The sequence below is a fragment of the Labeo rohita genome, chromosome 15, assembly GCF_022985175.1.
Source record: "Labeo rohita strain BAU-BD-2019 chromosome 15, IGBB_LRoh.1.0, whole genome shotgun sequence".
Taxonomy (NCBI): Eukaryota; Metazoa; Chordata; class Actinopteri; order Cypriniformes; family Cyprinidae; genus Labeo; species Labeo rohita.
This window is the reverse complement of record NC_066883.1, coordinates 14,174,204-14,201,268: the sequence shown is the minus strand read 5'-3', so window position 1 is coordinate 14,201,268 and position 27,065 is coordinate 14,174,204. Positions and strand designations below refer to the sequence as shown.

General features: G+C 35.0%; 2 protein-coding genes across 6 annotated transcripts; both read left to right on the top strand.

Moving 5' to 3' along the window:
* The first annotated feature begins 1,299 nt into the window (after positions 1–1,299).
* On the top strand, positions 1,300–7,187 carry LOC127177678 (uncharacterized). Of its 4 annotated transcripts, none has more exons than XM_051130083.1 (7): positions 1,300–1,485; positions 1,571–1,710; positions 1,820–2,030; positions 3,989–4,148; positions 4,241–4,301; positions 4,535–4,612; positions 6,382–7,187. In XM_051130083.1, exons 1-7 carry the CDS (start codon positions 1,440–1,442, stop codon positions 6,538–6,540), a joined length of 855 nt encoding a protein of 284 aa, XP_050986040.1. In that variant the 5' UTR covers positions 1,300–1,439; the 3' UTR covers positions 6,541–7,187. The 4 variants fall into 4 exon arrangements, with proteins under 4 accessions (XP_050986040.1, XP_050986039.1, XP_050986038.1 ...); XM_051130082.1 differs by having other exon boundaries at positions 6,379–7,187; XM_051130081.1 differs by having other exon boundaries at positions 4,505–4,612.
* Positions 7,188–7,480: 293 nt separating this feature from the next.
* On the top strand, positions 7,481–25,530 carry scn2b (sodium channel, voltage-gated, type II, beta). 2 transcript variants are annotated; one of them, XR_007829252.1, is made up of 6 exons: positions 7,481–7,702; positions 15,974–16,140; positions 16,252–16,462; positions 19,961–20,156; positions 20,245–20,312; positions 20,878–25,530. XR_007829252.1 is itself a non-coding variant. In XM_051130085.1 (5 exons), the coding sequence occupies exons 1-5, from the start codon at positions 7,621–7,623 to the stop codon at positions 20,906–20,908; spliced, it is 687 nt and encodes a 228-aa protein (XP_050986042.1). In that variant the 5' UTR covers positions 7,481–7,620; the 3' UTR covers positions 20,909–25,530. The 2 variants fall into 2 exon arrangements, 1 of the variants encoding a protein (XP_050986042.1); XM_051130085.1 differs by lacking the exon at positions 20,245–20,312.
* The last annotated feature ends 1,535 nt before the right edge of the window (positions 25,531–27,065 follow it).

The window sequence follows — 27,065 nt, the reverse complement described above, 5'->3', positions numbered from 1 at the left end:
GGCCCACAAGACTATGGTTAGTATAACTCGGTTAGTACAGTGCATATCAACCTTATAATTCAAACACATCAGACAATGTTGTATAACATTTATAATTCATGACATTATTTATGGTACATTTTCATTTTAGATGAGAAGGTGTAAAAATGGTAATGTAGGACTTTTTAAAAAATATCTGAAAATGAATGAATATCTTATTGTCGTGGTCTTACTTTCTTATCACACAATTAATTCAGTAACCAGCAAGAAGAGTCACACTGCATATAAATAAAGGTTATTCTGAATCTTTGAGTCTTTGAGTCACATTTGCAAACACATCCGATGAATACTGACACTGTTGCATCCTGCATCATATAATCGCTCTGATTAGAGAATACATATTAAAGTCAGCTTGTTCGGTTCAAACATCTGCCCATTGCATGTGTTCAGTCACAAATAATTGATTATATATTCTCTTACTCATAAATAGACTCACTGATCTGATGAATAATTCAATGATTCAGTCATAAGTGATTCAGATTGCTGGTTTATAAGCACTGTTGCAATTTGCCAACAAACGTTGCCTGTATTGGAGCACAATGCTTATGTTTTATTCATGAATAATTCCTTTTACAATGCTGATGAAATTTCTGACCCATGTAATGACATCATCATCTGACAATCGTGTCCTTCCTTCATCAAACGAACAGAAATGGAAAAGTGTTTTGTGCTGAATCAGAAAGAATGAATTGATCAATGTGACAGACGTCTTTGTTTATTGCCTTGGGTTATGTACCTACCTGGAAACTTCATTTAACACAATGTCTCTGTTCTCTTGAGGAAAATGCTTTTCTCTTTCTTCAATCTAATGTAGCTGACATCAAATGATACACTAGAGGGCGAAAGAGATTCGTTTTACTGTTTGTGGAAAGCAGTCTGCCTTCATTTGACCGACCTACGTCCATTAAAGGGAAAGTCATCATTTACTCACCTTCATGTGGTTTTAAACCCGTATTTCCTTCTTCAGTCAAATACAAAATGACACATTCTGAATAATATACTTGTTGCAGGTTCAAGGATAAAGTGGACATGAACTGTATGAATTGAAAAGGAAACCCACTGTTGTCTTGCACTTCTTTGCAGTGATGAAAAGCTCTCATTTTTGAGCAAAACAACTATGCTTATTTTTGCTTTTTACAATACATGAGACAGCTTTACAAATTAGATCATGTGTTCGGACAACAGAGGATGTGGTAACAGTTTCATTCAATGATAATTAACCACCGCATACTGTGTCAGGAAACAGTAGCCTATAGCACTTCCTTGATGGCATCAACAACTTCTAAGTCGGAGTGCATACACAACATTCATCTGGATCTTGGAATTTCTGTCTTTCGCTTAAAATATATTTATGTATTCTGTCATTAGCAGGGGAAAAAAAAAACCTTACAAACTTTGCAATGTCTTTATGCTCAATTATGTGGCACCTAGTATTTATCTTAACAGGTAAGCACAAATTTATTATTTTAATCAAGCATGTTAAGCATTTAATTTACGTTTTTAATATAATATGCACTCATTTGGTTGACAGTGTATAGAACTTATGGTTGTGTGATGACCAGTCCAGACCAGAAGGTTAATGAGGGGACAGATGTCTATTTGTCGTGTAATGTCTTACAGTGTCCTGGATCTCAGGACATTATGTCTCTTAGTGTGGAGTGGGAATTCCAGGTAGGCTTATTTTTAGATTAGCACAAATATACTTTATAAAAACTTTTTTATATATTCACAACTTTAAAAACCTACATTTCTGTTTATTTTTTGTATGTTTTAAACACAGGATATTTCCTCTGAGCCAAAAATAATCCTCTACTACATCAGAAATCGAACTGTACCAATTCCGGGTGTATTTTTTGGGGGAGATGTCAAATTAGGGAATTTTGATATACATCTCCAATCCGTGACTTATGAGAACAATGGAACTTATTTGTGTAGATTGCGTCTCAATGGCAATTTTCACAAGAATCGAACACACCTTACTGTCCAATCAGGTAACAGACTGTTATGTTTTTTATTCACAATTCATTTACCGTTTACTTGGCAGTTCTTGGCTACTCATTGTGGGTCAGTTGTTGATGTAACAGAAAAAAGTTAGGCTACTGGACAAAGCAAGAATAGAGTTTCTTATTATTCAATAGGTTAGGTTTATGCTGCGTTCAAGCCATGTCATAATTACCGTAATTTTGAGATGACAACACATGACATTTTATTTACAGCTTTCCATGTTGTTGGACTCAGAGGTAACGCCTAAGCCAAAATGAACCTGACGGCAGTCAGGTGGTACAGCTGTAACTGGTCCAAGTTGTAACTCTCAAAACATTCAGAGTTTATTCTTTGAGGGCTTTGGTGTTGATAGTTTTGCCATAGAAACACATACTTAAAAATAAAGGTGTTTTAAAAGGTTCTTCACAGCGATGCCATAGAAGAACCATTTTTGGTTCCACAAAGAACCATTCAGTCAAAGATTCTTTAAAAAACCATCTCTTTCTTGCTTTTTTGTAATCTGAAGAACCTTCTTTTGCCACAAAGAACCTTTTGTGAAACAGAAAGGTTCTTCAGATTTTAAAGGTTCTTTATGGAACCATTTAGACAAAAAAGGTTATTTTATGGCATTGTGAAGCACCTTTATTTTTAAGAGTGTAATTCAGCTCGAGTAGAACGCCACATGTTGTCAGCTCGGAATTATGATATGGCGTGAACGCAGCTTTAGGGCCCAGGGTGTGGGAGGCTGTCTATAAACTTCCAGGGGGAGTTATAGCTGGTCAAAGTTTGAATTTTGGGGGGCTGTGTCTCCAGCCACTGGGGTCTATCGACTTGGGATTTGGAGCGTTGGATTGAGGGCTTTGGGGTCTACCAGTTTGGGGTTAGGTCTGGTTTGGCAGCATCCAGGAGGAGTTATAGCCAGTCAACATTGTAACTTTGGGGGGGGATGTATCTCCGGCCCTGAGGGGGTCTATTGACTTGGGGCTGGTGGAGTTGGATAGAAGTCCGGGAGGTTTAATTTAGCCCTGATTTGGTCCGGGTTGCCCCAGTCTCTGGGGACTTATAGCTGGTCAAATTTGGGGGGTCTATCGACTTGGGGCTGGTAGCAGTTGGTAGAGGTCCCAGAGATCTGCCTAGAAAACCATTATTACTGTGCTAAAAAGCATTTTGGATTTCTGACTCAAAACCTTATAGTTAGCTATTGTACCAATCTCTTCTACAAAATAAAAACAACCAAACTGACATGAATTGTTTGTTGGATATTGTCAAGTTATTTCACGTTGCTTTTGCACAGCTTTTATTAAAGGATAGTTCACCCAAAAATGAAAATTCTGTCATTAATTACTTGCCCTTATGTCATTCCAAACTTGTAAGACCTTCGTTTATCTTCAGAACACAAATTAAGATATTTTTGATGAAATCTGAGAGCTTTTTGACCCTGCATAGACAGCAATGCAACTAATATGTTCAAGACACAGAAAGATAATAAGGACATCATTAAAATAGTCTATGTGATATTAGTGGTTCAACGTTAATGTTATGAAGCTATGAGAATGTGCAAAAAACCCCCAGAAATAATGACTTTATTTACCAATTTCTCTCAAAGTCTCCTCTACCATTTATTCCGGTTCCGTGTCAAAGCACTGGCTTCTGGGTTAGCACCATACACATGTGTCGTGGTACTCTTGTGAATGCACGTTGTGAAAATGAAATGAAATAGAAAAAGAGTCATAACATTTCACAATATTACTGTTTTTACCTTATTTTTTGCTAATAAATGCCAGATGAAATGAAAAAGCTAAATTAAAATTCAGCTCTGTAAAAGTTTTATGTATTTGAAATCCATAGCATACTTGTAAACACCTGTTGATGTTTATAATACTAACATTTTAAACATTTTAAAGGTTTCATGTGGAGTAGTTTGTATAAGGGCTCCAAACTCAGTTCTCTTCTTTATTTTCTTCAGCACTGACCAGCAGGAAAAACAGTCCAGGTGTGAATCATCTGCAGGCACATCCTCCCTGGTGGCTGGCCCTGGCATCAGTGTCTGGGTTTGTGTTACTAATTGGTACCGTGTTTTGGGGGAGGAAGGCTTGCAGATCGACCCAGAGAGAAAACAACTCAAAGTAAGTCATTGTCAGCTCAGAAAGAGATGTAGCAGCTTGTAGAATTTTTTTTTTTTTTTTCTGTCTTGAGGTTGTGCTTTATTTTCTACTAGGCAAAATATAGATGAGGTTAAAACCACTTCTGACACTGACAACGAGGCAATCACATACAAGGTAACACACTATCTTTGCAACTTCCTCCTGCACCTCTGCTCTCATTTCCTCTCTATGCTTTCTGTACTTGATAAATGTCAAATATTAAATCAAATTTTCTTTGATTTATGTGTATTCTGTTTAAATTAAGAAAACGGTGGTTGAGGTTTGTTTCAAGAATGTTTAAATGGGTTGTTGGATTGGGTTCTTGGGTTGTTGCACAGGCCCTGAAGATGACTTCTTGTGTGTCCCAGGTGGGAAACAGCTCTATGCCTGATTTGGTAGATGTGAACAGTCCTTCCAGCAGTGCAGACAACATCTATGTTACCATGGTAAGTTAGACTTGAAAGCAAGGTATGAAATAAAATAATGTGAATATTTGAGTTATGAAATGTTCTTGTCAGACAACAAATGTTTATACATTATTACAATAACTTTTAAAGGAAACCCCGGATATGAAGACTTGTATGGCTTAATATAACGTAAATTATATATCATGTACTGAAAAATGTAGAAGAAAACCAATAAAAGATTTAAATTAATTAAAAATTCCACATTGTTTTATACATATTTTGGACTATGAAGCGAAATGACTGCACTCTGTGAGGTACTGTTGCTATTTTTACCGCAACACAACTCAAAAAAAAAAAAAATAAATAAATAAATAAAAATACTGAACCAAAAGCCTTACAATGAGGTCATTGTATCAGTATTTTTTTTTTTTTTTCGATGATCAGAATCATCAAAATAATGGCAGCCTCCATAGTCCAAATTATGTATAAAACGATGTGGATTTATTTTAAATAATGCAAGTACTTCATGGGTTTTCTACATTTACCTGGGGTTCCCTTTAAGTACGCTGACTAACATACTAAAGCACATGTAAAGTAGTTGATTATTTTATTATAACTTTAATATTCAATGATACAAAGGTAGTATATGTGACCCTGGACCACAAAACCAGTCTTAAGTAGCACGGGTATATTTGTAACAATAGGAAAAAATACATTGTATGGGTCAAAATAAAAAAAAATATATATATATATTTTATGCCAAAATTTTATGCCATTATTAAGCATATTTCAAGAAGGTATTTTGTACAATTAATCAGTAAATATATCAAAATTAAAATTTTGCTTAGTAAAATCGTCACCTTAGAATAATAAGGTTTTATCAGACATTTTAGTCAAAATTGAGTTATTCACATATTCTTATTCTATGACAACTTATTTACATTATGTGATTTCTTTTGTAAGCTGTGTACATTTTGGGACGTTTTTTAGAAAACAAAAATGGTTTTATCTACAGAAGTCTATGGAACGCAACAACTTTGAAGCTCAAAATCTTAAAAAGTGCTCAGAATGCAGATAGAACCTTATAATTCGAAGGCGATGAAATGCATTACTAAGAACTTAATTTGGACAACTTTAAAAGAAGAATTTTCTGTCTCTCTCTCTCTCTTTGTTTTTTTTTGTTTTGTTTTTTTTTCTTTTGCCCCCTCAGATTCCAGGTTTTCAAATGTTGTACCTCGGCCAAATATTGTCTTAAAAAATGTACCCTTATGACTGTTTTTCTGTTTTTGTGGTCCAGAGTCACGTATTTGAAACATACTAAATTGCAACTGCATCATTACAAATGTGTAAATACAAACATTTTAATACATGACATACACATTTAAAAATAAATTGCATTAAAGTATTTACCATAAATGTTTATCAGTATATTCAATATATATTTCATGGACAACAGAATTATGAAATTACAAATCAAGATGTACTTAAGCTTTTAAACACTTTTTGAACACTCTTTATTTAAATATAAAATAAAAATATGAATGCAATTTTTATGTAATTTTCCGCTGATTTATTTAATATCACAAAACAGACTTCACAGACTTTATCAAATATATACAATAATTATACACAATAATTATATTCTTAATGCCAGGCATCTTTATTATTGTAAGTGAAATATGTATATGCATAGGCCTATGTCCTGTTCATATGTAAACTGATTATTAACCATTTACCACAGAACAGAAGTGTGTTCACAAGATGTAAAATGGCTTTTGTTTGTGTGTGTTTTCAATGGCTGGAAGCAGCATGGTGTACCATTCCCACAAGACACTCCTGTCACATCTGGACGCAACAGACGTCTTCCCTCTGATTGGCAGCCGAAGGATGAGGAGCCCGTGTATGTCCGCTGCCAAAATTTATCGTTCAGACCATGCAGACTAATAGATGAGACACAGAATAACTGATTATTTAAAAGAATGAGAGTATATTGTCAAACATGTATTCCTACATGTTCCTAACAGGTTGTTTGCATATACCGGCTGACTATACATTATCCCTCATAATAAATCTGCGTTCATCTGTTTGAATATGCAATTAAATGTCATTTTAATTATTTAGCTTTCTTTCCTCACACACCTCTTTTATCATCTGCAAGATCTCAACAGTGGTCAGTACAGTTTAGTTACAGTGCTTCATGGTGAACTTCTACTTTTTTTTTTTCTTTATCTTCTCAGTGGCTTCTCATCAGCATGAATTTGCCACTTCTAACCTGTGTCTCTGAAGAGGCAAACTAAATTTTCCTCCAGTGCTAATAATGAAGTGGTTATAAGCGTTACACAATTAAGTATTCACGCCAACTATCCTTTGCGATTTAAGAAACCACAAACCAAGAGTTTTATAAACCATAATAAAACTAGTGGCTAAAACCGTTATTGGCTATCAAAACCATCAAGGAACACCCTCAATGTACTGTCATTAATCAGATATATACACCGCCTTATGTTAGATGTCTATGTAGGAAGTCTATATCTTTAATAAGCATCATCATCACCACCATCATCCTCGTGTTTTTCGGCACCTTATGTGTATTTCCACCTCTTGCTCATCTCTAGTGCACTTTGATCTCCATTAGTGATGAGATGAGGAGAGGTGGTCCTACTGGAAGCTAGGGACTCGTTATTTAGTTTTGCGTCCACGGCCGATTGGATTTTCCTAGACTGATTTATGACTTTTCTAAATGGAGGAGATATATGTAGTATAGAGATGCATTCCGAATTCGTTTTAATCTCGTGAAACGAGTCATGTAATATTTTAAGTGCTGCTATTATCGTGTACTTTATCTTGTTTTAATTGAACCCTCAAGTAGGGCACATGACAAACCACAACCATACTATCAACCAGTTTTCCTGCTACAGACACTGCCAGCCATATCATAGCACAAAATAAAAACATTTACGTGTTATTTTGTATAATTGAAACGAAGAAATAGATCTCTAACGTTTTTCCGTTCTTATTTTCCTCTCTGTTTATTATCATCGACCAAAATGCCTATTTTATCGCATTTTGGGAAAACGCAGTGGGCGTCCGCTTTGAAATTATCCTGTGTTGCATTGATGATATTTCTGGGTAAGTAAAAAAGCTTCTGCTATGGAAAAAAAAATTAAAGCACATTAGTAAAATGACCATTCGACGTTTTAATTTCAATGTACCAACCAAACATGTGTTAATCTAATCCGGTGTATGCGTTATAAGAAAGATGTTTTTTTATTAGGCGTATGTCTTTATATCATAGCGTTTGATTGTTATTGTTACAGATCATCTGCCAAATACATTGAGCAATACTGCTGTGTTGTTTTTCCACGTCGCCATTGGCATTATCACTGCTTTGATTGTGATGCAATTGAAAGCGCATTCAGCTTGAGTATTGAACGTAAAAAATGACATATATCTATATTCTCTTCTTATTATTCCTATTCATTGCCACACAATAGGAAACAGCAGTTCTGGGTGTTTCAGCTTTGATAAACAGTGAGCAGTGCTGCGGGTATGATTTTTTAGCACTGAACAATTAGGTCCGATGATATAGAGTCCATATAAAGTGTTTGTATAATTCCGTTTGTTTATTTATGTATTTATTTATTTTTTCAATGACGCTTTCTTCGAGTTACATCGTTACACCAGTAGGTGGCAACACGTGTATGTGTTCATAAGCGAGTCATACAATCTTTCTCTCAAACGATTCCTTCGAATCGCTGACTCATTCAAAAACAAACCAGTTATCTGCTGCTCAGAGACAAAAGTGTCAAAGTATTTGGTGGAGGAAAAGGTAATTGGCAATACTGTAAATAAAATGTAAGTTATGAACTTCATGCTGCCACCCCCCCTGGTGAAAAAAACAGCATATGCTGGTTAGGTATGTTTTGATGCTGGTTTTTGCTGGTCCTTTGCTGGTTTATGCTGGTCATGTTGCTGGTCAAGGACCAGCATCCACCAACAAAAGACCAGCACAAACCAGCAAAGGACCAGCATAAACCAGCATCAAAACATACCTAACCAGCATCCCAGCATCAAAACATGCCTACCAGCATATGCTGTTTTTTTTCACCAGGGCCATTGGCTGTTCAGTAAAGATGTTAATAAAGCTTCTGCTTTAGAAAAGCAGAACAAAGTATTTTCGTTGGTGGAGCAAAAGGTAAAAGTCTGAAATGTCTAAACCAACAAACAAGCAAACAAGTCTAGTTAATTCATACAAAGTAACTTCATAAAGAGTCATAACCAATATACATATTCTGGTTATTTTGCAAATAGCTTTGTTGCTACAGCTGTGGCCTCATAAGGCCGTTTCTGTTAAAGGTTGCATTAGGATTATGTATTTCAAAAGAAGGCAGATGGCCTACTTTCTTGTGCATAATCCATGTGGTATAGTCCACAAATTTTAATCCATTAAAGTTTTAGCGAACTACTGTTTATTGCAAGCTTAACACAAAGATAAAAGCATACAGCTGAACTGGGAAGTTAGATTCAACTTCAAGTGAACACAATGCAGTTTTTCTAAAAAGCCACTAGAGGGGGTAAAAACAGTGTTTTAGTGAGAGTAGAGAAACATGACCTGCAATTATTACAAAAAATCACTTTCACTAAACTGCCTACCTCCAACAATTTTCTTACTTCTCATCTTAAAAGTATTTAATGAGTTTAGATGATATGGCCATATGTAAAAATCTAAGATCCTCAAATATTAGACACGTTCTAAATATAGACTACAAATCTCCATAAAAAGTCAATGTTTTCACATTGTTCCATTTCATGTAAATGAATGCATTTATTTATTTAAAATTAATGTCACTTGGTTTGATATTTTATTTACTGTAAAACAATTCATAAATGTGTCTTAAGTGTTCAAATATACTGTACGTATGAATTTTAATGCAAGTTTTTATTCTCTAGGGAACTTGGCCTTAGTGACTTCCCTTTGCAAAATGATTTGCATATCAATACCACATTCAGGTGTACAGATAAATATATGTATTGTCGCAGTATTTGTGCAGCATTCTATTCGCCAGGAGATTGAAGTTAATAATACATTTCAGTCAGCTTCCTGGAAAATACTGAATTATTCCACAAGCCTCAAAAGCTATTGAACTCAATTTTACTTTTGAAACATCCTCCTCCTCTTCTTCTTCTTCAGTAAAATGGTACACTACACTACAGTTTTTACTTTATTCTTCTTCTTCTTCTTCTTCTTCTTCTTCTTCGTATTATTATTATTATTATTATTAATAATCTAGTAATAATTTAGCATTTTGGTGAGGCATATGTGTTTTAAAACATATCAACCCTAAACTTTTTATAAACTTTAAACTTTATATGTTTAGTTTTTATTGTCATAGATTGCTAGTTTATTTTTTAAAGGGACAGTTCACCTAAATTAAAAGTATCAGCATTTACTCACCATCATGTTATTCTAAAATCATCCACCTTATCTTTCAAAGCAGAAGACAGCATTTCCTGTGAATGTGCGAGACAAATTTATTAGCTGATATAGATTAAAAATATATATATATATATATATATATATATATATATAGATGTATAGATGAATAACTACAAACCAGTGGTGTTATGATTATGATAATAAATTAAAATAATATAGCAAGAAATAATAGTTTGCAATATCTAGCAGCACAGTGTGCTGTTTTTGTACAGGTAAAATATATATATATATATATATATATATATATATATATATATATATATATATATATATATATATATATATATATGTATATATATATATATATATATATATATATATATATATATATACATATATATATATATATATATATATATTTTTTTTTTTTTTTTTCCTGTTATTCACTGATGATTTTGTCTGGGCAGGTCAAACAGATTTTGAGACATGAGGGTGGATAAAGATGACAGAATATTCATTTTTGGGTAAACTGTCTCTTTAAATAGTGGGTCGACAGATACAATCGACCTGCAGTAGCACACAGCTGTCTGTATAAGCTGAATGTGACATATGGCAGACTATGAGAAAATGATAACTGTTAATGAATATCTGCTTCTCACTGAAATACAGATGCCTGAATTTGCCGGCAATATTTCAGTAATTTGGCAGAAACACACAAAATGTGGTGTACCAAAACCATCCAAGCAGATTTGATGAGGTTACATCAATTCTAACAACTTTACACTTTTAAAATTAAAGAGAGGATTTGAGTAATTAACAAATATCATACAAATATGAGTGAGAAATGAAATGAACAGTGAAGCATCCTAGTGCTGTTAGACTGTATGTCATTATACTTAGAACACAGCTCAGCACAGCTCAATCAGATTGGAAGACTATATTTAAAATCTAGAAGACTTAGTGCTGTCATAGACAGTGTTTGTATGCTTGTTCATGGCTTGTTCATGTAATGTTTAATACACTTAAAGGGATAGTTCACCCAAAATTTCAAATTCTGTCATTAATTACTCACCCTCTTATCGTTCCAAACCCGTAAGACCTTTGTCCATCTTCAGAACACAAATTAAGCTATTTTTTATAAAATATGAGAGCTTTCTGACCCTGCATAGACAGCAATGCAAATACCATGTTCAAGGCCCAGAAAGGTAGTAAGGACATTGTTAAAATACTCCATGTGACATCAATGGTAATGTTATGAAGCTACAAGACACGCAATAAAAAGAGTACCATGACAAAAGGTATTCTCATAGCTTCATAAAATTAAGGTTGAACCACTGATGTCACACGGACTATTTTAACAATGTCCTTATTACATTTCTGGGCCTTAAATGTGTCAGTTGCATTGTTGTCTATTCAGGGTCAGAAAGCTTTTAGATTTGTGTTCCGTGTTATGGGTTTAAAAACAACATGAGGGTGAGTAATTAATGACAGAATTTTCATTTTTAGGTGAACTGTCCCTTTAATGTTGTTGATAAATAGAATGGAGTATATTTTGTTTTCATTTAGATTTTCATATCAGAATGGTATTTTCTACACAAATCTTCGGGTCGACATACAAAACTCCCAAATATCCATATATTGTAGTAATATCCTAATACTGTAATCATTATGAGCACAAATTGTTATTGCTGCTTAACACGTTCATTGTGTCTGCTTAACTTAATATAAGTCATTAACCACATAATGTATCATATTATAACTGTAAAATGCTGCCATATGGATATTACTTTGACTCTCATCTCTGACTCATAAAAAAATACTATAAAACAGGTTGTGTTGCTTACAGTTTAGGTCTTTTATATTTCGTTAAATATTAATTTTAAAATATGAAGCTTTGTTAAACATAAAATTGTTTTGCTCAAAGTGCCCACAGTAGATAACACAGATGATCATAACTGATATCCATCACATTATTTTTCTTCTCAATAATGTTGAGCTATTAAAACTGAATAGAACAGCAACGATAAAAACAACTAGCTAGGTTAGCTGACATCAGATATCGCCATCAGTTTATGCTGCTGTTAACACTTTCTCTGATAAGAGGATACAATGAGAGCTGTTTTCTGGCTTGGTCAGGTGACGTTCTCCATTGTAGCATTAAAAACAAATATTTTCTGTAAAGCTGCTTTGAAACAGTATGCATTGTGAAACATGCCATACAAATAAACTGCAATTGAAATAAAATCTATGTGATAAGTTAGGTCAAAAGTAATCTAAATGTTATAAAGTCAGTATTGCATAAAACAAATGTAATTGTGAGGAAAACAAAAAAACAAAACAAAACAAACAAAATTGAACAGAATTGCCAGATTTGAACTCAAAATTCTAAGGAAAACAAATATCAGAATTGTGAGATATAAACTCACAATTCTGAGAAACAAAGTCACAATTTCAAGAACTGCCAGTTGTTGGGTCAGAATTAAGATACTGTATATAAATTTGTAATTCTGAGAACATATCAGTCTTTTTTTTCCCCTTAGAATTTGACTTTTTGGCTCACAATTGCAAATCTGAGAAATGCAGACTTTAAAAGTAATCAAAAAAGTAGTCAGGTCAAAAGTAATCTAAAAGTAATCAAAAAGTAATCAGATTGCATTATCTAAAATGTGTAATCTAATAGATTACGGACAATTTTTACTATTTTCATGATGTAATTTTGAATCAGAAATCTGGAGTATGGAGTATTGGCTGCTAAAAAATTGAGCTATGCCATCACAGAACAAGTTACATTTTAAAATATATTCTAAAAGAGAACAAATATTTAAAATTGTAACAATATTATACAATATTACTGTTTTTTTCAAATCAGACATTGTTCAAAAATATTACAAAACCTTATCAATCACCTACTGATTTGAACAAGGCAGTTCAAATCATTATTTAAAGTTAAAACTAGTAATTTTGTAATTAAATAAACGTATAAAGGTGTGTTTTAAATGACATTATTATTTATTTAGGAACAGAGGCTGTATAAGACTACTATGCAAGCCATTTTTAAAGTAAAAATGTATTTATCTGTTGGGAATTACATTTTTTTAAGCCCATTTCCGTTACTAAATAAAAAAAAAAAACAGGCAATTGAGACTTTTTATCTCACAATTCTGACTTTAATTCTGAATTGTAATTCTGACTTTTTACCTTAGAATTATGCGAGTTTATATCTCACAATTCTGACTTTATAACATGCAATTGCAAGTTATTGGATCAGAATTGAGATACTGTGTTTAAATTTGTAATTCTGAGAACATATCAGTCTTTTTTCCCCTCAGAATTGAAAAGGCCCTTTCGCGGGACGCGGCAAGCTGCGGAACCGCAGCACAGGCGCTGCCTCGGCTGCATGGGGCGCTTCTGCTGCACAGACGGTTTGGCGGCCGCACGGCGGTTCCGCTGCTCACCGCGTCCTGGACCTCAAAAGCCGAAATGACGCCACACTTTACACTTTATACCTCGCAATTGTGAATTTATATCTCACAATTCTGATAAATAAATACAGACTTTAAAAGTAATCACAAAAGTAGTCAGGTCAAAAGTAATCTAAATGTAATCGAAAAAGTAATCAGATTACATTACCTAAAATGTGTAAGAAAATAGATTACTGAACATTTTCACCATTTTCGTGATGTAATTTTGAATCAGAAATCGGATTACAATTTATAAGTAATCTACCCAGCACTGTATGTATTGAATGTATGTAGGTGTGTGTGTGCACGTGTGTGTGTGTGTATCATATTATTATTATTCGTTTTTGCATGCATATGCAGCACCACAATGTACCTTGTCCACATTTCTCCTTTTACCATAACCTTGAGAGCAGAAAAAAAAAGAGGACACAGACAGCGCAGGGAGGGTGTAGGGATGGGGTTTGTCAGGGACTGTTGTGTGAGAGAGGGTGAGAGAGAGCTCCACTGCAGTATTTTATGCCTACAGCACTCTGAACCGGTGAATATTGGTACATAACCATCAAACCGGTACCCCAAGAGTGGGCTAGAAACATCAATGCTAGTCAGACCCCTTATTTTTATGCCTATATAAACCCAAACGTTCACAAACAAGAGTTTACAGATACTAAAAAAAAATCACTGCAGCTTTCAAACCACAATAATTTGACTATTATTATTGATTCATCTAAAAAAAAAGCATGAATTCAGTGGTTAAATGTGCATGGGGTGTGTGACAGAGTTTTAAAATGTCTCTGCTGTGGTACAGACCGCAGTGAGAAACAGACTAAATATACATGAAGGTAAAAGGGTGGGTGGAGACGACATTGACGTAGTGCTGGTATTGAGTAACACGCCCGGCCAAGTGCTGACTCTGCATGTGTGCGTGTATATTTATGCTGAACATGTGTGTGTGTATTTCAGCCCACACTGTAGGATACAGTGACATGATGCAGTACTGCATCATTTTTAGCATAAAAAACGCTATGTATATAATGTATTGTTGCATATCTGTATAGTACAAATGTTGCCTTGTTGGCACTCTGGATTTAACGTGCTATAAATCATAATAGTTACTGAAGCTATTCACGTATGCGAGGTTTGTGTGTGTATGTTTTCTCTGAACACAGCTGCTGTAGTTCTTGCTCTCTATCCGTGAGGACACCTGATTTTTCTAAAGGGAGGGGGACGGACTAAACTGCAGCACTTTGAGGGGGGTGGGGATGGGATAGGATGGGATGGGAGGGTGTGACGAAGTTGCTGCTACTACTGCAGAGAGCCGGGCCGATAAAGCATAACTGCTGCAGCAGTGGGAACTTGTCCAGAAACACAAAACTCCTGACTGCAGAGGGATGAAATGGTGCAGAGGTGGAGAAAATAAACCTTTAGACAACATGATCTCTCTTTTTTGGCAATTATTATTATACCAATGCAACATATAGTGTATAGCTATACAGACACAGATTAAGAAGTGATTTATTTACACCCAACTTGGCAACACTGGAAAAATATGATTTACTTTAAGGGCTTGTAAACACATTGTTCAGAGCAGAATAATAGCCTTATAAATATTAAAATATTTTACATTTATTGGGATTCAAGGTGGGTCTTGAGACCTTGAGACCAAATGTTTATTGTGAAAATGTACATTTCAGAATGTCTTTGCAATTATTTTTTATTGTGGTTCTTTTTTAATTATGTATCAAGGATGCATTAAATTGATCAAAAATGACAGTAAAGATTTTTATGACTTTTTTGAACTTTCTGTTCCTCAAATAAGATTGAAAACAGGTTTCAGAAAACATTTTAACTAACTAACTATTTTCAGCAGTGATAATAATAATTACTCAGCACTATGTTATCAAATTAAAATGATTTCTAAGGATCATGTGACACTGAAGACTGGCATATTGGCTGCTGAAAATTCAGCTTTGCCATCATAGGAGTAAGTTGCATTTTAAAATATATTCAAAAAGATAACAAATATTTGAAATTGTAACAGTATTATACAATATTACTGTTTTTCTCATTTAAAAAGAGACTGCTTTGGTAAGCGTTGCAATTCCAATTACCTTTTTTATTTTATTTGTTGTTCAGTGGCGGTAATTCCACGTTTATATCCTGCTATTCTAACTTCATAATTTGCAATTGTGGGATTATATCATGAAACGTCAGAATTCTGACTTTAGAACTCAGTTGTGACTTCATAAAAAAATAAACAATTTGGGGATGTAAACTCAAATTTGGGAGATAAAAGTCAGAATTGTGAGATAAAAAAGTTCCAATTACCTTTTTTATTTTATTTGTTGTTCAGTGGCAGTAACGGCTTCTATATGTTTGAACTTACTTGAAAGAAAAAGAGAAAAAAAAACATCTTAATGCACAATGGCTACAGAACATCTGCTGTACAGAAATCTCACCAATCAGATGGCAGAAATTAGACATGTATATTTGCATCTCTTGTAGCCTGTCCAGTGAATTCCATGGACGTGCTGGTGCCACCACAGATCAACGCTCTCAACGGAACAGATGTTAGAATCCCCTGTGCATTCACCTCATGCTACAAGCTGGACCCCAGCAAGTTTGCCATGAACTGGACCTACCAGGAGACAAGCAACAGCACAGAGGAGATGGTGAGAGAAAACAAAGACTAAACATGCTAAAACCATGCTAAAAAGTTACACAATTCCCTGTTTGTTTATCTTTCTCAGTCTACCTTCTTACAAAATGTCTTCTTTTCCAAGTTCATGACCTATAAGAACAAGATAACACCCTTGAAGTCCAGCCGATTTGGAGACCGAGTCATATTTTCTGGAAACCTGGATAAAAACGATCTGACCATCACTATCTTGGATGTGCAGTTGACGGACGAAGGCATCTACAAATGCTATGTGCGCAACCCTCCAGACCGCATTCAGGGTCTCGGCACCATCCAGTTTATCGTCCTGACTGAATGTAAGGCTTCAGCATGTTTTTTTTTTTTGTTTTTTTTAAGAGAGGCCATGATGAATGGGGTTTCCTTATTGCAGGTGTTGTCCAGAATTAGAATAGAGCACTGCTGCATTCATAACATGTTTTTTTAGGCCAATCTGAAGTTAGCATCACCTTCAACAAAAACCCAAATTTTCATTGGCTCTGTGAACAACAAACATTTATGATTCTTACATGTTTGTTTCATCATGATAATCTCCACAAATAAACACAACTTTTCATTTTGAAGCCCAACAACAAACGAACTTCATGAAATGAACACAACTTCAATGTCATGACTATTAAACATTTTCTCTGAAAGTTTGAGTTCTATTATAAACACAATGAGGCTTTTAAAGTGGAGTAGTAAGTGGATGAGTTTTCTTGTTTGGTGTGATGATGTTTAATGTCCTCAAAAACCTCTGTAGACCCACATTTAGACAGTTGTTAGCAACCACCATTTTCAAAACAATTAAAATATATTAAAACACAAGTGCTGTGTTCACTTGTGTTCAACACAAGACCTTATTTCTGGCATTTAACCATTTCATTAAATTATCTTTTAGTACCGTTTGGATTGTCAATGTTACCACTAGGGGTGCTAGAGCACAAATTAGTGTTAAAAGGATAGTTCAGCTCTGTCATAAATTACTCACCCTCATGTCGTTCCAATCCCGTAAAACCCTTGTTCATTTTTGAAATACAAATTAAGATATTTTTGATGAAATCGGAGAGCTTTCTGACCCTCGCACAGATAGCAGCGCAACTACCATGTTCAAGGCCCAGAAAGGTAGTAATGACATCATTAAAATAGTCCATGTGACATCAGTGGTTCTTATGAAGCTATTAGAATACTTTTTGTGTGCAAAGAAAACAAAAATAACATCTTTATTCAACAATTCCTCTCTTCCATGTCACTGTCCTCAGCTATTATCTGACATAGAATGTGCACGTGTGGCCTTTGCGCACAAAAAGTTCTCAGACTTCATTAAACATATCTTAATTTGTGTTCCGAAGATGAAGCAAGGTCCTACAGGTCTGGAATGACATGAGGGTGAATACTGACAGAATTTTCGTTTTTGGGTGAGCTATCCCTTTAACACTAATATCTGCTCGAGCACCCCTAGTGGCAACATTGAGAATGCAACCAGTACTAAGAGATAGTTTACACAACCCTGTTTTCAACTATTAAATGGAAATTCCATAAATGGAATTTTTTAAAATGCATTTTGGTAACACATTCTCACTCCCAACTTGTCACATATTGCCGCTTGATCAGGACCATTTGGCATCTACAACTGCTATGTGCGCAACCCTCAAGACTGCATTTAGGGTCACGGCACCATCCAGTTTGTCATCTTGACTGTATGTAAGGCTTCAGCATGGGAAAAGATGCTGTACAACTAAACTTTTTGATCTTTAACCAGGGTTATTTTAAGAGAGGCCATGAAGAATGGGGTTTTCTCATTGCAGGTGTTGTCCAGAATTAGAACAGAGCGCTGCACTGATAATTTTTTTTTTTTTTTTTTGCTTTTCATGATAATCTTCACAAATGAACACAACTTTTATGAATTTTGAAGCCCAACATAGGCAACAAATAAACTTCACAAAACAAACTTTTCATTTTTCGACGTCCAGGTTCTTCCATTGCTTTAAATACGAAACCCTTGGCATCAATATTCCAACACAAAAGGCATTGAGAATTTATCGTCATGAATAAATTATATACTGGGCAAAAATATTGCCATTATTGCATATATGTTAGGGTGGGATTTTTAAATGTAAACAGTCACAACCGTTTTATTTACATTACACTATTTACACATTTATGAGCACCCAACCCCTGCCCTTAAACCTATCATTTGCCAATAAAACACAATAGAAACAATTGTCTCCGTCTGCCGTAAAGCTCATCCTGTGTGCTGCAGTCTGTGCGCAATTTCAAAAATTGCCGCCAGAAGAAGCCTTACATCAGCCTTGTCTGTGAAATGCTATTGGTATTATTATGTTTTGTTTTTTTTTTTTTTTTTTTTACGAATGCATGCAAATTATTAAAGACAAATAATTGATATCAATGGAGGACCACGCACATGTAAAAGTGACACAGAGAAAAAGAATACATAAAAGAATACATCTGTGCGTCGAAACATGATGCTAAAGGGGTACCTTGAGCGTCTAAAAGAGTCGCCAAAGGGTCCTGACCACACGTCAGTATGTGACAAGTTGGGAGTGAGAACATGTTGGTTTTGACAGCAGCATTTTAGGGGCCTGAAAATGCAGAATTTTGAAAATGGGTTTCAAAGTGCAAGTTTAAGATAATGATACTGTTATTGACTCTGTGTAAACTACAAAAAAAAAAAAAAAAATTGATTTTGTATAAACTGTGACATGATGTGCATGTGTATTACATGTCTGCTTAATGGGCAAGTTTTTTTTTTTTTTTACAAAGTTACATTGCCAGCTACTGGCCCAGCATGCTTAGTACAGGGTTTGTGTTGTTTTTAGTGTGTATATGTGTGAAAATGAATTATTTTGACAATGTTGTTGTCTGTACATAAACCTTTTCAAAAACGCAAAGGAAAAACCTTTCCATTTTTAGTGCAGCTGTTGTCATGTAAATGCACCTTAAGTTTGGCCAGTTACCCACTAGTGATAGATGCCGTAATGACTCAATCTTGGGTCAGAAAGCATCTTAACGCTTTTTTTTGTTGTTTTTGTTTTTTCAGAATACACTTTTTCGCAAAAGCAACATGCTACTCTGGTGCAGGGCTGGGCGATATGGGCAAAAAAAAAAATCATGATTTTTTTTTTTCATATCAGTCGATATCGATAATTATCACGATAAATGTCAAATCTTTATTTGTTTCAAGTTTAAAGTCAGATTTTTGCTCCAAAGTGAAAGTTGTAGAAACCAGACCATTAATTTTCCTTAACAAAATAAATATTTCTGCATGTTCTAATAAGTTATATTGTTTCAAATCAAGAAACAGGTTTGGGTTGTATGATAATAATAATAAGAAGAAGAAAAATAAAAAGACACTTTTTGTCTCTTAGAAATGCACATTTGATAGTAGCTTGAGGATGCAGAGGTAAATTTTTGTTCATTATCAATCAGTAACATGTAAAAATTGTAGCAACAATTTTTAATTAAGCATTGGTCGGGACTCGGTTTTTCCAGGCGCGTCCGCGCCACATCGAGATAATAAATGCATCTTCTCTTGTGAGCTCGCACAGCGCGGGAGTTTGAACTTCGGTCAAAGCGGATAAGCAGTCCATGCGGCGTGATTCAAATGAGTCACGCTGTTTCGTTCCCCTTTTGGCACATAAAAATTATATTGAACATTTATCGAACTCTTCATATCGTTTTATCGAGGAAAATTATATCACGATAATTATCGTTATTGAATTATCGCCCACCCCTAATCTGGTGTATTTTGTTCATAATGTTGCTAATTTTTTTTTTTTTTGTCATCCTCTGCCTAGTGCCACCACCAAGGGATTCGACCATTGCTGTCGCCATCGGGGCATCTGTTGGGGGAATTCTAGCTTTGCTCATTCTGTCCATGGTGGTGGTGAAGTGTATTCGCAGACATAAGAACCAGGAGCTGATCTCAGATGAGCAGAAGATGGAGGAAGAGGGCAAAGCAGATGGAGAAGGAGGCACAGAAGAAGCAACAAAGTAAGAATTTCTTTCTTCTTGTTTGCTTTTCTCGTAATAAAGAGTTTCTTCTCTATAAACAAACTGCTTACTTTGAATCCTGAAACAGACAGCCCTAACCTGCCATCTTAGCCATGGAGGCCTAACGGATGGTGGAGCTCCATCCTACACATTCTGGTAAAACTGATTGCTAGCAAGTGTGTTTTGGTGGGTCATGTGACTGTGGTTGACAGTACCGGTTTCAAGTTCTCCATCTTCTTTTCATTAGCCTGTTCTTTGTTTTTTGAGTTCTGGACCCAAATTTCCTGGTTGCTATCAGTCTGTTTGTAGTCTTACATTATCTAATTGGGTTCTGTGATGTCTTTGTTGTGGTGGTATGTTGTATTTATTTATTTATTTATTTATTTATTTATTTTCATAGCTGCACAATGAACTGTACTTTCAACAAGTGTTTGAACATGTATGACCAATAATTATCTTTATTATTATTATTATTTTTTTTTTTTTTATGTACAAAAACCTATAAATAACCTTTATATACATATATAAAAATGTGTTACTGTATTTTAGTTGCTAGTAAATTTCAGTTACAAAAAAGGTAAGTAACATAACATATTGAATTAAATGTGACATTTTGAAGTAGAAAAACTGAAATGGTATTTCCTTATCTTAATATTAAATGTAAACTCAATATGCTGAACATCCTTTCACATTTTTTATTGTCTTTCTTTTTACCTTTCAGAAATTTAAGCCTCCTGCCTGAAGATGTGTAAATCTTGTTTGACTCTTCATCCTATAACTGTCTCATTCAACATCCCTGGGTTTTCTCGTGTAGCAGTCAAACATGTCATGTTAGGAAGATCTCCACCACAGTGCCATGGTGTCCAGTTACCGGGTTTCAAACTGCCTCTTCCACTTAAAATGACAGGTTAAGGTAATAACAACTTCCTGCAGAACGCTACGTTTGGACCACACTTTTTTCAATTCAACTAATGTCTTCTTTCTTCAACTACTGCCACTATTAGCACTATTGATATTAGCCATCCAGTATTTCTGCTGAGAATTTTCTAAAGAGATGAATTTTAAATTATACAAAGTCACAACTACCAAAGTGTTTTTACCCTTAAGGTGTTTATACGTTTTGACAGTTTCTTGAGAAATCACTGCCCTCAATGTCCTCTCAAGTGGATGTAGAGACATAACGTGTGTGCTTGTGTGTGTGCCTTCTCATTGTGCCGGTATGCTTCTATTGAGTCTAAAAGTTTATGCTGTTTTTACAATGCAGGAAGTAGAACAGCAGAATATTAGGCAGGATTATTACTATACATCAGTGTTCAAAATCTATAATTTGCTAGCTTACAGCACATAAAACACCTCCAAAACATGTACAATCATTGCATGACAATTTTCTTACGCATGATACACACAATTTGCACAAAATAAAAATCATTGATTTGCACAAGCATATGGCACATTCTACAAATAGGGTATATTTTGCTGTTCCGTTACATTTTTTAAAAGCCTTAGAGGAACAAATCTAATGTTGATTTATTGACTTAGATAATGTATATTTGTTATCTAACATAAAACTAACTTAGCGTGAAAAATAGCTTTTTTTAATGGTGATTTTGGTTTTAAAAGATGATTGTTTTATTATTCTTAGTTATAAAAAAAAAAAAGTAATTTATTCTCAATTAACCTTATTAAAACTTATTTCCCCATTACCAAGTAAATAAGCAAACAAGTAAATAAAAATTTCTGAGCCCCCCCCAAAATAAGATAATTTGGAAGTAAATAATTTGTTCCCTATCTATCGTTCACTCCAACGTTAGTGCATGACAAAATCTTGGAAGGCCCCATTCTTGGCCAGAACACGATATATCAACAACTCCTCCCTCACCACCCTCGAAGGCAGTCTGGCGAGAGGGTATATGGCGGTCCTGTCCCACCCCCCCTGCCCCCTTTAAAATGTTCCTGAGACGGGCAGCCCAGAGGAGAGGGACCAGCTGACCTGCCTGGATCCACACTCGACGAGGGGACAAGCGCTGGATTCGGCTCCATCCCTGCCACCCAGCAGACGGCCACCACATGGTCAATAAAAGAGCAATTTCCCTCTTCTCTGGGCCTTATTCACAGCGTTTCCGACCCTCTGTGCGACGGCCGGACACTGTTTTCCTTAACCGGAACATGTGTCGGCACACCCTTTGTTTTCCCTCATGTTCTGAAACATCGAATTAGTTTAGACGATCTCCCTGGCAAGAGAGATCCTCTGGTCAGTTCTCATCTAATGAATTCGGTGAGCAGAACAACCAGTGGTCCTCGAAGGGGTTTACAGCCCTTAATCATTGTAACCAAGAAGGGTGGTGGGCTCAGACCAATCCTAGATCCTAGAATCGGGCCCTTCACAACCTCCCGTTCAAAATGTTAACCCTCAAACACATTCTCATGTGCATCAGGGTTCAAGATTGGTTTGTGGCAATAGACCTGAAGGACGCGTACTTTCATGTCTCGATCCTTCCAAGACACAGGCCGTTCCTGCGGTTTGCCTTCGAAGGTCAGGCTTATCAGTACAAGGTTCTCCCCTTCAGCCTGTCCCTGTCGCCCCGCGTCTTTACGAAGGTTACGGAAGCTGTCCTTGCCCCTCTCAGGGAAGTGGGCATTCGCATTTTCAATCTCGATGACTGGCTGATTCGGCTATAGGTCGGCTATATATTCAGCTCTGGTAGAAGGCAGATCGGTGGGGAAGCACGATTTGGTCATTAGATTTCTTAGAGGCGCCCGGAGGTTGAATCCTCCCAGGCTGCACCTCATCCCCTCTTGGGATCTCACTGTGGTTCTTCAGGCCTTACAGCAAGATCCATTTGAGCCCCTTCAGTCAGTCAATCTCAGTGTCCTCTCTATGAAAACGGCCTTCCTGACTGCGCTCACTTATGTGAAAAGAGTGGGAGACCTTCAAGCCCTCTCGTCAACGGTTCGTGCCTGTAATTTGGGCCGGCAGACTCTCACATTGTCCTGAGACCTCGGCTTGGATGCGTGCCCAAAGTACCCACCACTCGCCATACCATACGTAACCGAGATGTTTTTTCAATAATGAATATACAAAAGATTCTAATATTCTACTGAGTGACAGCTTAGTTTATACTAAATTTGCTCCAATTTGTAACCCTGCTATTAAAAAATGTAATAATAATTTTAAAAAAGCTATGGGTATACCCTATTTATGGAAAATGCCATTTCCAAAACATTGCGTTCACACATAAACATCATCATTTCAGGTGCAATGATTATGTGGCAAGCTAAACATTATCTATTTATAGATAAACGCCAAAAAACAACCTATACAGAAATTTGATTGTTAATATTATTGATTGTGTTTGACATGTTTGTTGTGGTGTTATTTGGAATGTGTGAATTAATTTTACATGAGTATCTTCTTGAACGTATAAGATGTGAATTTCATTTTTAGTCAGTACTGAATTCATAACACTTCATATTAGCCTCATAATCAAATTTCACACATCATATAATCTGCTCTGAAAGAGGCTATTTAAAGGTTTCAAACTGAGTAACAAGCAAATGAAAGACACTGGATTAAGCAAATGTGCTTTTGATGGAAAGATTAAAAATAAATGGGAAAAAAAGAACAAAAACAAAACTATATCTATTAAGTCCAGAAACAGAAAATCTGCTGTTTTCATAATGACTGTGTTGGAAATCCATTTTGATAGTGAAACACATAGTGATTGTGAACTCACTTTCGGTGGACTCGTAGTAATAGACTGCAGACTATCTAGTGGATTATGTAGGGAAGGGGCAGGTCTCCTACATACCATCTGCTTAAATCAAACAATTTCAAAGACTAGCCTCAAAATCATAACAGTATAATTTTGTGTTATGTTCAGGAAATGTGAGGAGTATGTTTTAAATAGTTCTATTTAATAAAAAGTAAATATATCTAAATATATATTATATGTATGTATATTGTAATCTTGAATGATGTTGAAAAGTAGCAGCATATGTCTTATTTAAACATTCTGTATATTTAAAGTGAAGCAAGACAATAGCATAAAGATGCAGGCTCATTTACAAACAACTCTTATTTGTTCTGGCATAAAACCTCATACAAGGTATACAGTATTTGTCTACAGATTAGTTTAAAGTATTTTAGCACTTATTTTACTTCACCACATACGATTATTTGGTTCGCATGCTGTAACACTGCATTCATGCAGCATAGGCCCAAAGCCTGGAGCCACAGTGATTGTGAGCCCGGGAAGCCTCACCCTCTGCTGGGCAAAGCCGATACCCTTATTGGCTTCTGTTTAGGCACACTATAAATCACTCAGTGCCCTTCTGACTGACTTAAACTCCTTTTTATTTATTTAGTTAGTTAGTTACGCATTTATTCTGACACATTCACATCATATTGTATTCCAATAAGTATTTAATGGATCAAGTATTGCTTTTTGTTATATAAACAATATACCCGAATGATTCTGCTGTGTTACCTCTATAATTTTGCTCCATCAGCAACTCGAATTCCTTGTAAGGGAATGTATTATCCATTATTTATTTATTATTGTTAATTTCAATGTTTAATTCAGTGCTTTATTGTATTACAAAACCAAAATTGTGTAATCACAACTGTCAACTATCATTGCTATGTATTCAATGATAATCAGTTCAATGATAATCATGTATTCAGTGACACTCAATTACTTTGTTCACATTCACATATATACTGTGAATTGTACTATATATTTTTAAAACTACGTTCACAAAATGTAAAAAAAATCTCCTAATGGATAAGCTATAACAAAACCATTAAGCTCATAATTTGATTTGCTGCACAGCAGTTAACATTAAGCCGGCTTGTGAAATTCAGACTGCAGTGCAATGATTTTATGGCTAGTGCTATTCATAGGTTGAATTGCCAAGAAACACTGCTCTAAATCCCTGATTATTTTAAATTAGAATTAGACAATGGCATCCTAGTTTACATGTTACATATGTACTGATGTAATAATAGGCATGATACTGACTCATTACATATAATTTTGAATGTCAGAAGCCTGATATTATACTGAAAGTGAATTTGATCACATATATTATATAACCACGATTCCATATTGTTGATTGTACTGCCTTGATGATTTCTTCAATGCATTCGCCTATTCATTTATACATCAAGATCAAGCGAACAGCAGTCCAGCGAGGTTGGTTGGAATGGTTTGGGGACCAGTTTTATGCTCGTTTTTCCCTCATGCATGCCTCTGTTTTAGTGTCTCGCTGAAGATCTGACTCTGGCCTACTTTAAATACATATGCTTGCACTGCACCATAACTATGAGCTGCATCACTGACTGTTTTTTTTCAATAAAAATAACGAAACAGCATTTTGTTCCTGCCTCTTTTTTTAAATCTTTCACTACAAATTATTTCATTAATTGAAAGTATTACTTAATATTCAAATAGATGTATTCATTTACTCACCCTCATGACGTTCAAAACCTACGACTTTCTTTCTTCAGTTAAAAGCAAATGAAGGTGTCTCATTCCTTTAAAAGAAATACACAATTTTAAAATGATTATTAGTAAAACAAATTTAAAGAAAGTACAATTATTGCATGAAAATACTGATTAATGTTTAGTTTATTACAATCAGCGGAGCTACTTTCCACTATGTTGGCAAAATGTTAGTGCTCGGCAAAGCGCAGAAGATGTAAATTTGGAGCAGGTAGGCAGGGCAGGTGTTTTAAATAGGTTCTACAGAGAGAAGCTGACAGAGGGGGTTGAGGGGGCAGCAGCGTCTCCGCAGTGTGATCAACAGCAGCTATGCTAGAGAAAACTGCTGCACAGGCAAAAGTGAAGGTGACTCATGCATGCAAATACACAATGGAGATATTTATCAAAGTGCCAAAATCAGACAGACCACAACAACATGGTAACTTAAAAGTTCAAAGTAATACAAATCAAGCAGTCTGATAATCTGCAAACAAATCTGAGCTGAGCACTACAGTTCATTCAGTTAAACAGAACCTTTGAGCTGTCAATCTCTTGATCAGTACTAACAAAAGTTGCTTTTTATAATATTTAATTTTTAATATGTGCTGCTACTAGTGAGTCAGTAAGACAGACGGAATTTCAAACAACACAGATGGGACTATTTCTTATTTTCTTATTCCGATTAGTAATATATTTGTATAATTCTGTCCTCAAATAACATTTTTCATTTTTAGTCTAACCATAGTACTTCCCATATTTACTGTTTCCATAAGGGTTCCTCTTTCCAACTTCCTTCTCCTTGATAACACATAGTCAGTTTACAGAGTAAATGGTTCAGCAGTGCTTATCTTAGAACAATTGCTGTTTTTTTTTTTTTTTCTAATTAATGAAGTTCCTGCCATTTTCATGAGCAGAGAAAAATGTGACCTTCTGGCTTGTCTGCACTGAAATAAATGGTAAACTAAATAAATTGTAACATCTAAAAAAAATAGTTTTATACAAGTCAAAAATATTATCTAGACATGAGATAAATACATTTACTCATACCAACAAAACTAATTTTATGCATTCAATCTATACTGTAGAGTAAATATTACTTTAATGATATTATGAACAAATTAAAATAAGTTGGAATATCTAATCACATTTTTAATTAAGTGAATAAATAATTGTGCAAAAAGTTATATATATATATTATATTTCACAGTTAGCTGCCAATAGAAGTTTAGTAATTTAAATAAAATAGAACACATTTTTTGAGAAGGGAACATAACATTTAGACATAAAATGGATTTACTAAAAGCAATCAGCTTACTTAATGACAGTTTTAATAATACACAATGTAATCTTTTATATTAGCATTTTTCAAGACAAGTTTCTAATGCCATAGTGTATTTGTATATTTTAATTTTGCCTGAACCACATA

Bases quoted from the DNA above. Each gene is read 5' to 3' on its own strand.
- LOC127177678 (XM_051130080.1), top strand. From the start codon at position 1,440: ATGTCTTTATGCTCAATTATGTGGCACCTAGTATTTATCTTAACAG. The intron at 1,711-1,819 runs GTAGGCTTATTT...TTTTAAACACAG, and splicing joins GTGTGGAGTGGGAATTCCAG to GATATTTCCTCTGAGCCAAA. The intron at 4,613-6,378 runs GTAAGTTAGACT...AATGGCTGGAAG, and splicing joins ACAACATCTATGTTACCATG to CAGCATGGTGTACCATTCCC.
- scn2b (XM_051130085.1), top strand. From the start codon at position 7,621: ATGCCTATTTTATCGCATTTTGGGAAAACGCAGTGGGCGTCCGCTTTG. The intron at 7,703-15,973 runs GTAAGTAAAAAA...CATCTCTTGTAG, and splicing joins TGCATTGATGATATTTCTGG to CCTGTCCAGTGAATTCCATG. The intron at 16,463-19,960 runs GTAAGGCTTCAG...TCCTCTGCCTAG, and splicing joins GTTTATCGTCCTGACTGAAT to TGCCACCACCAAGGGATTCG.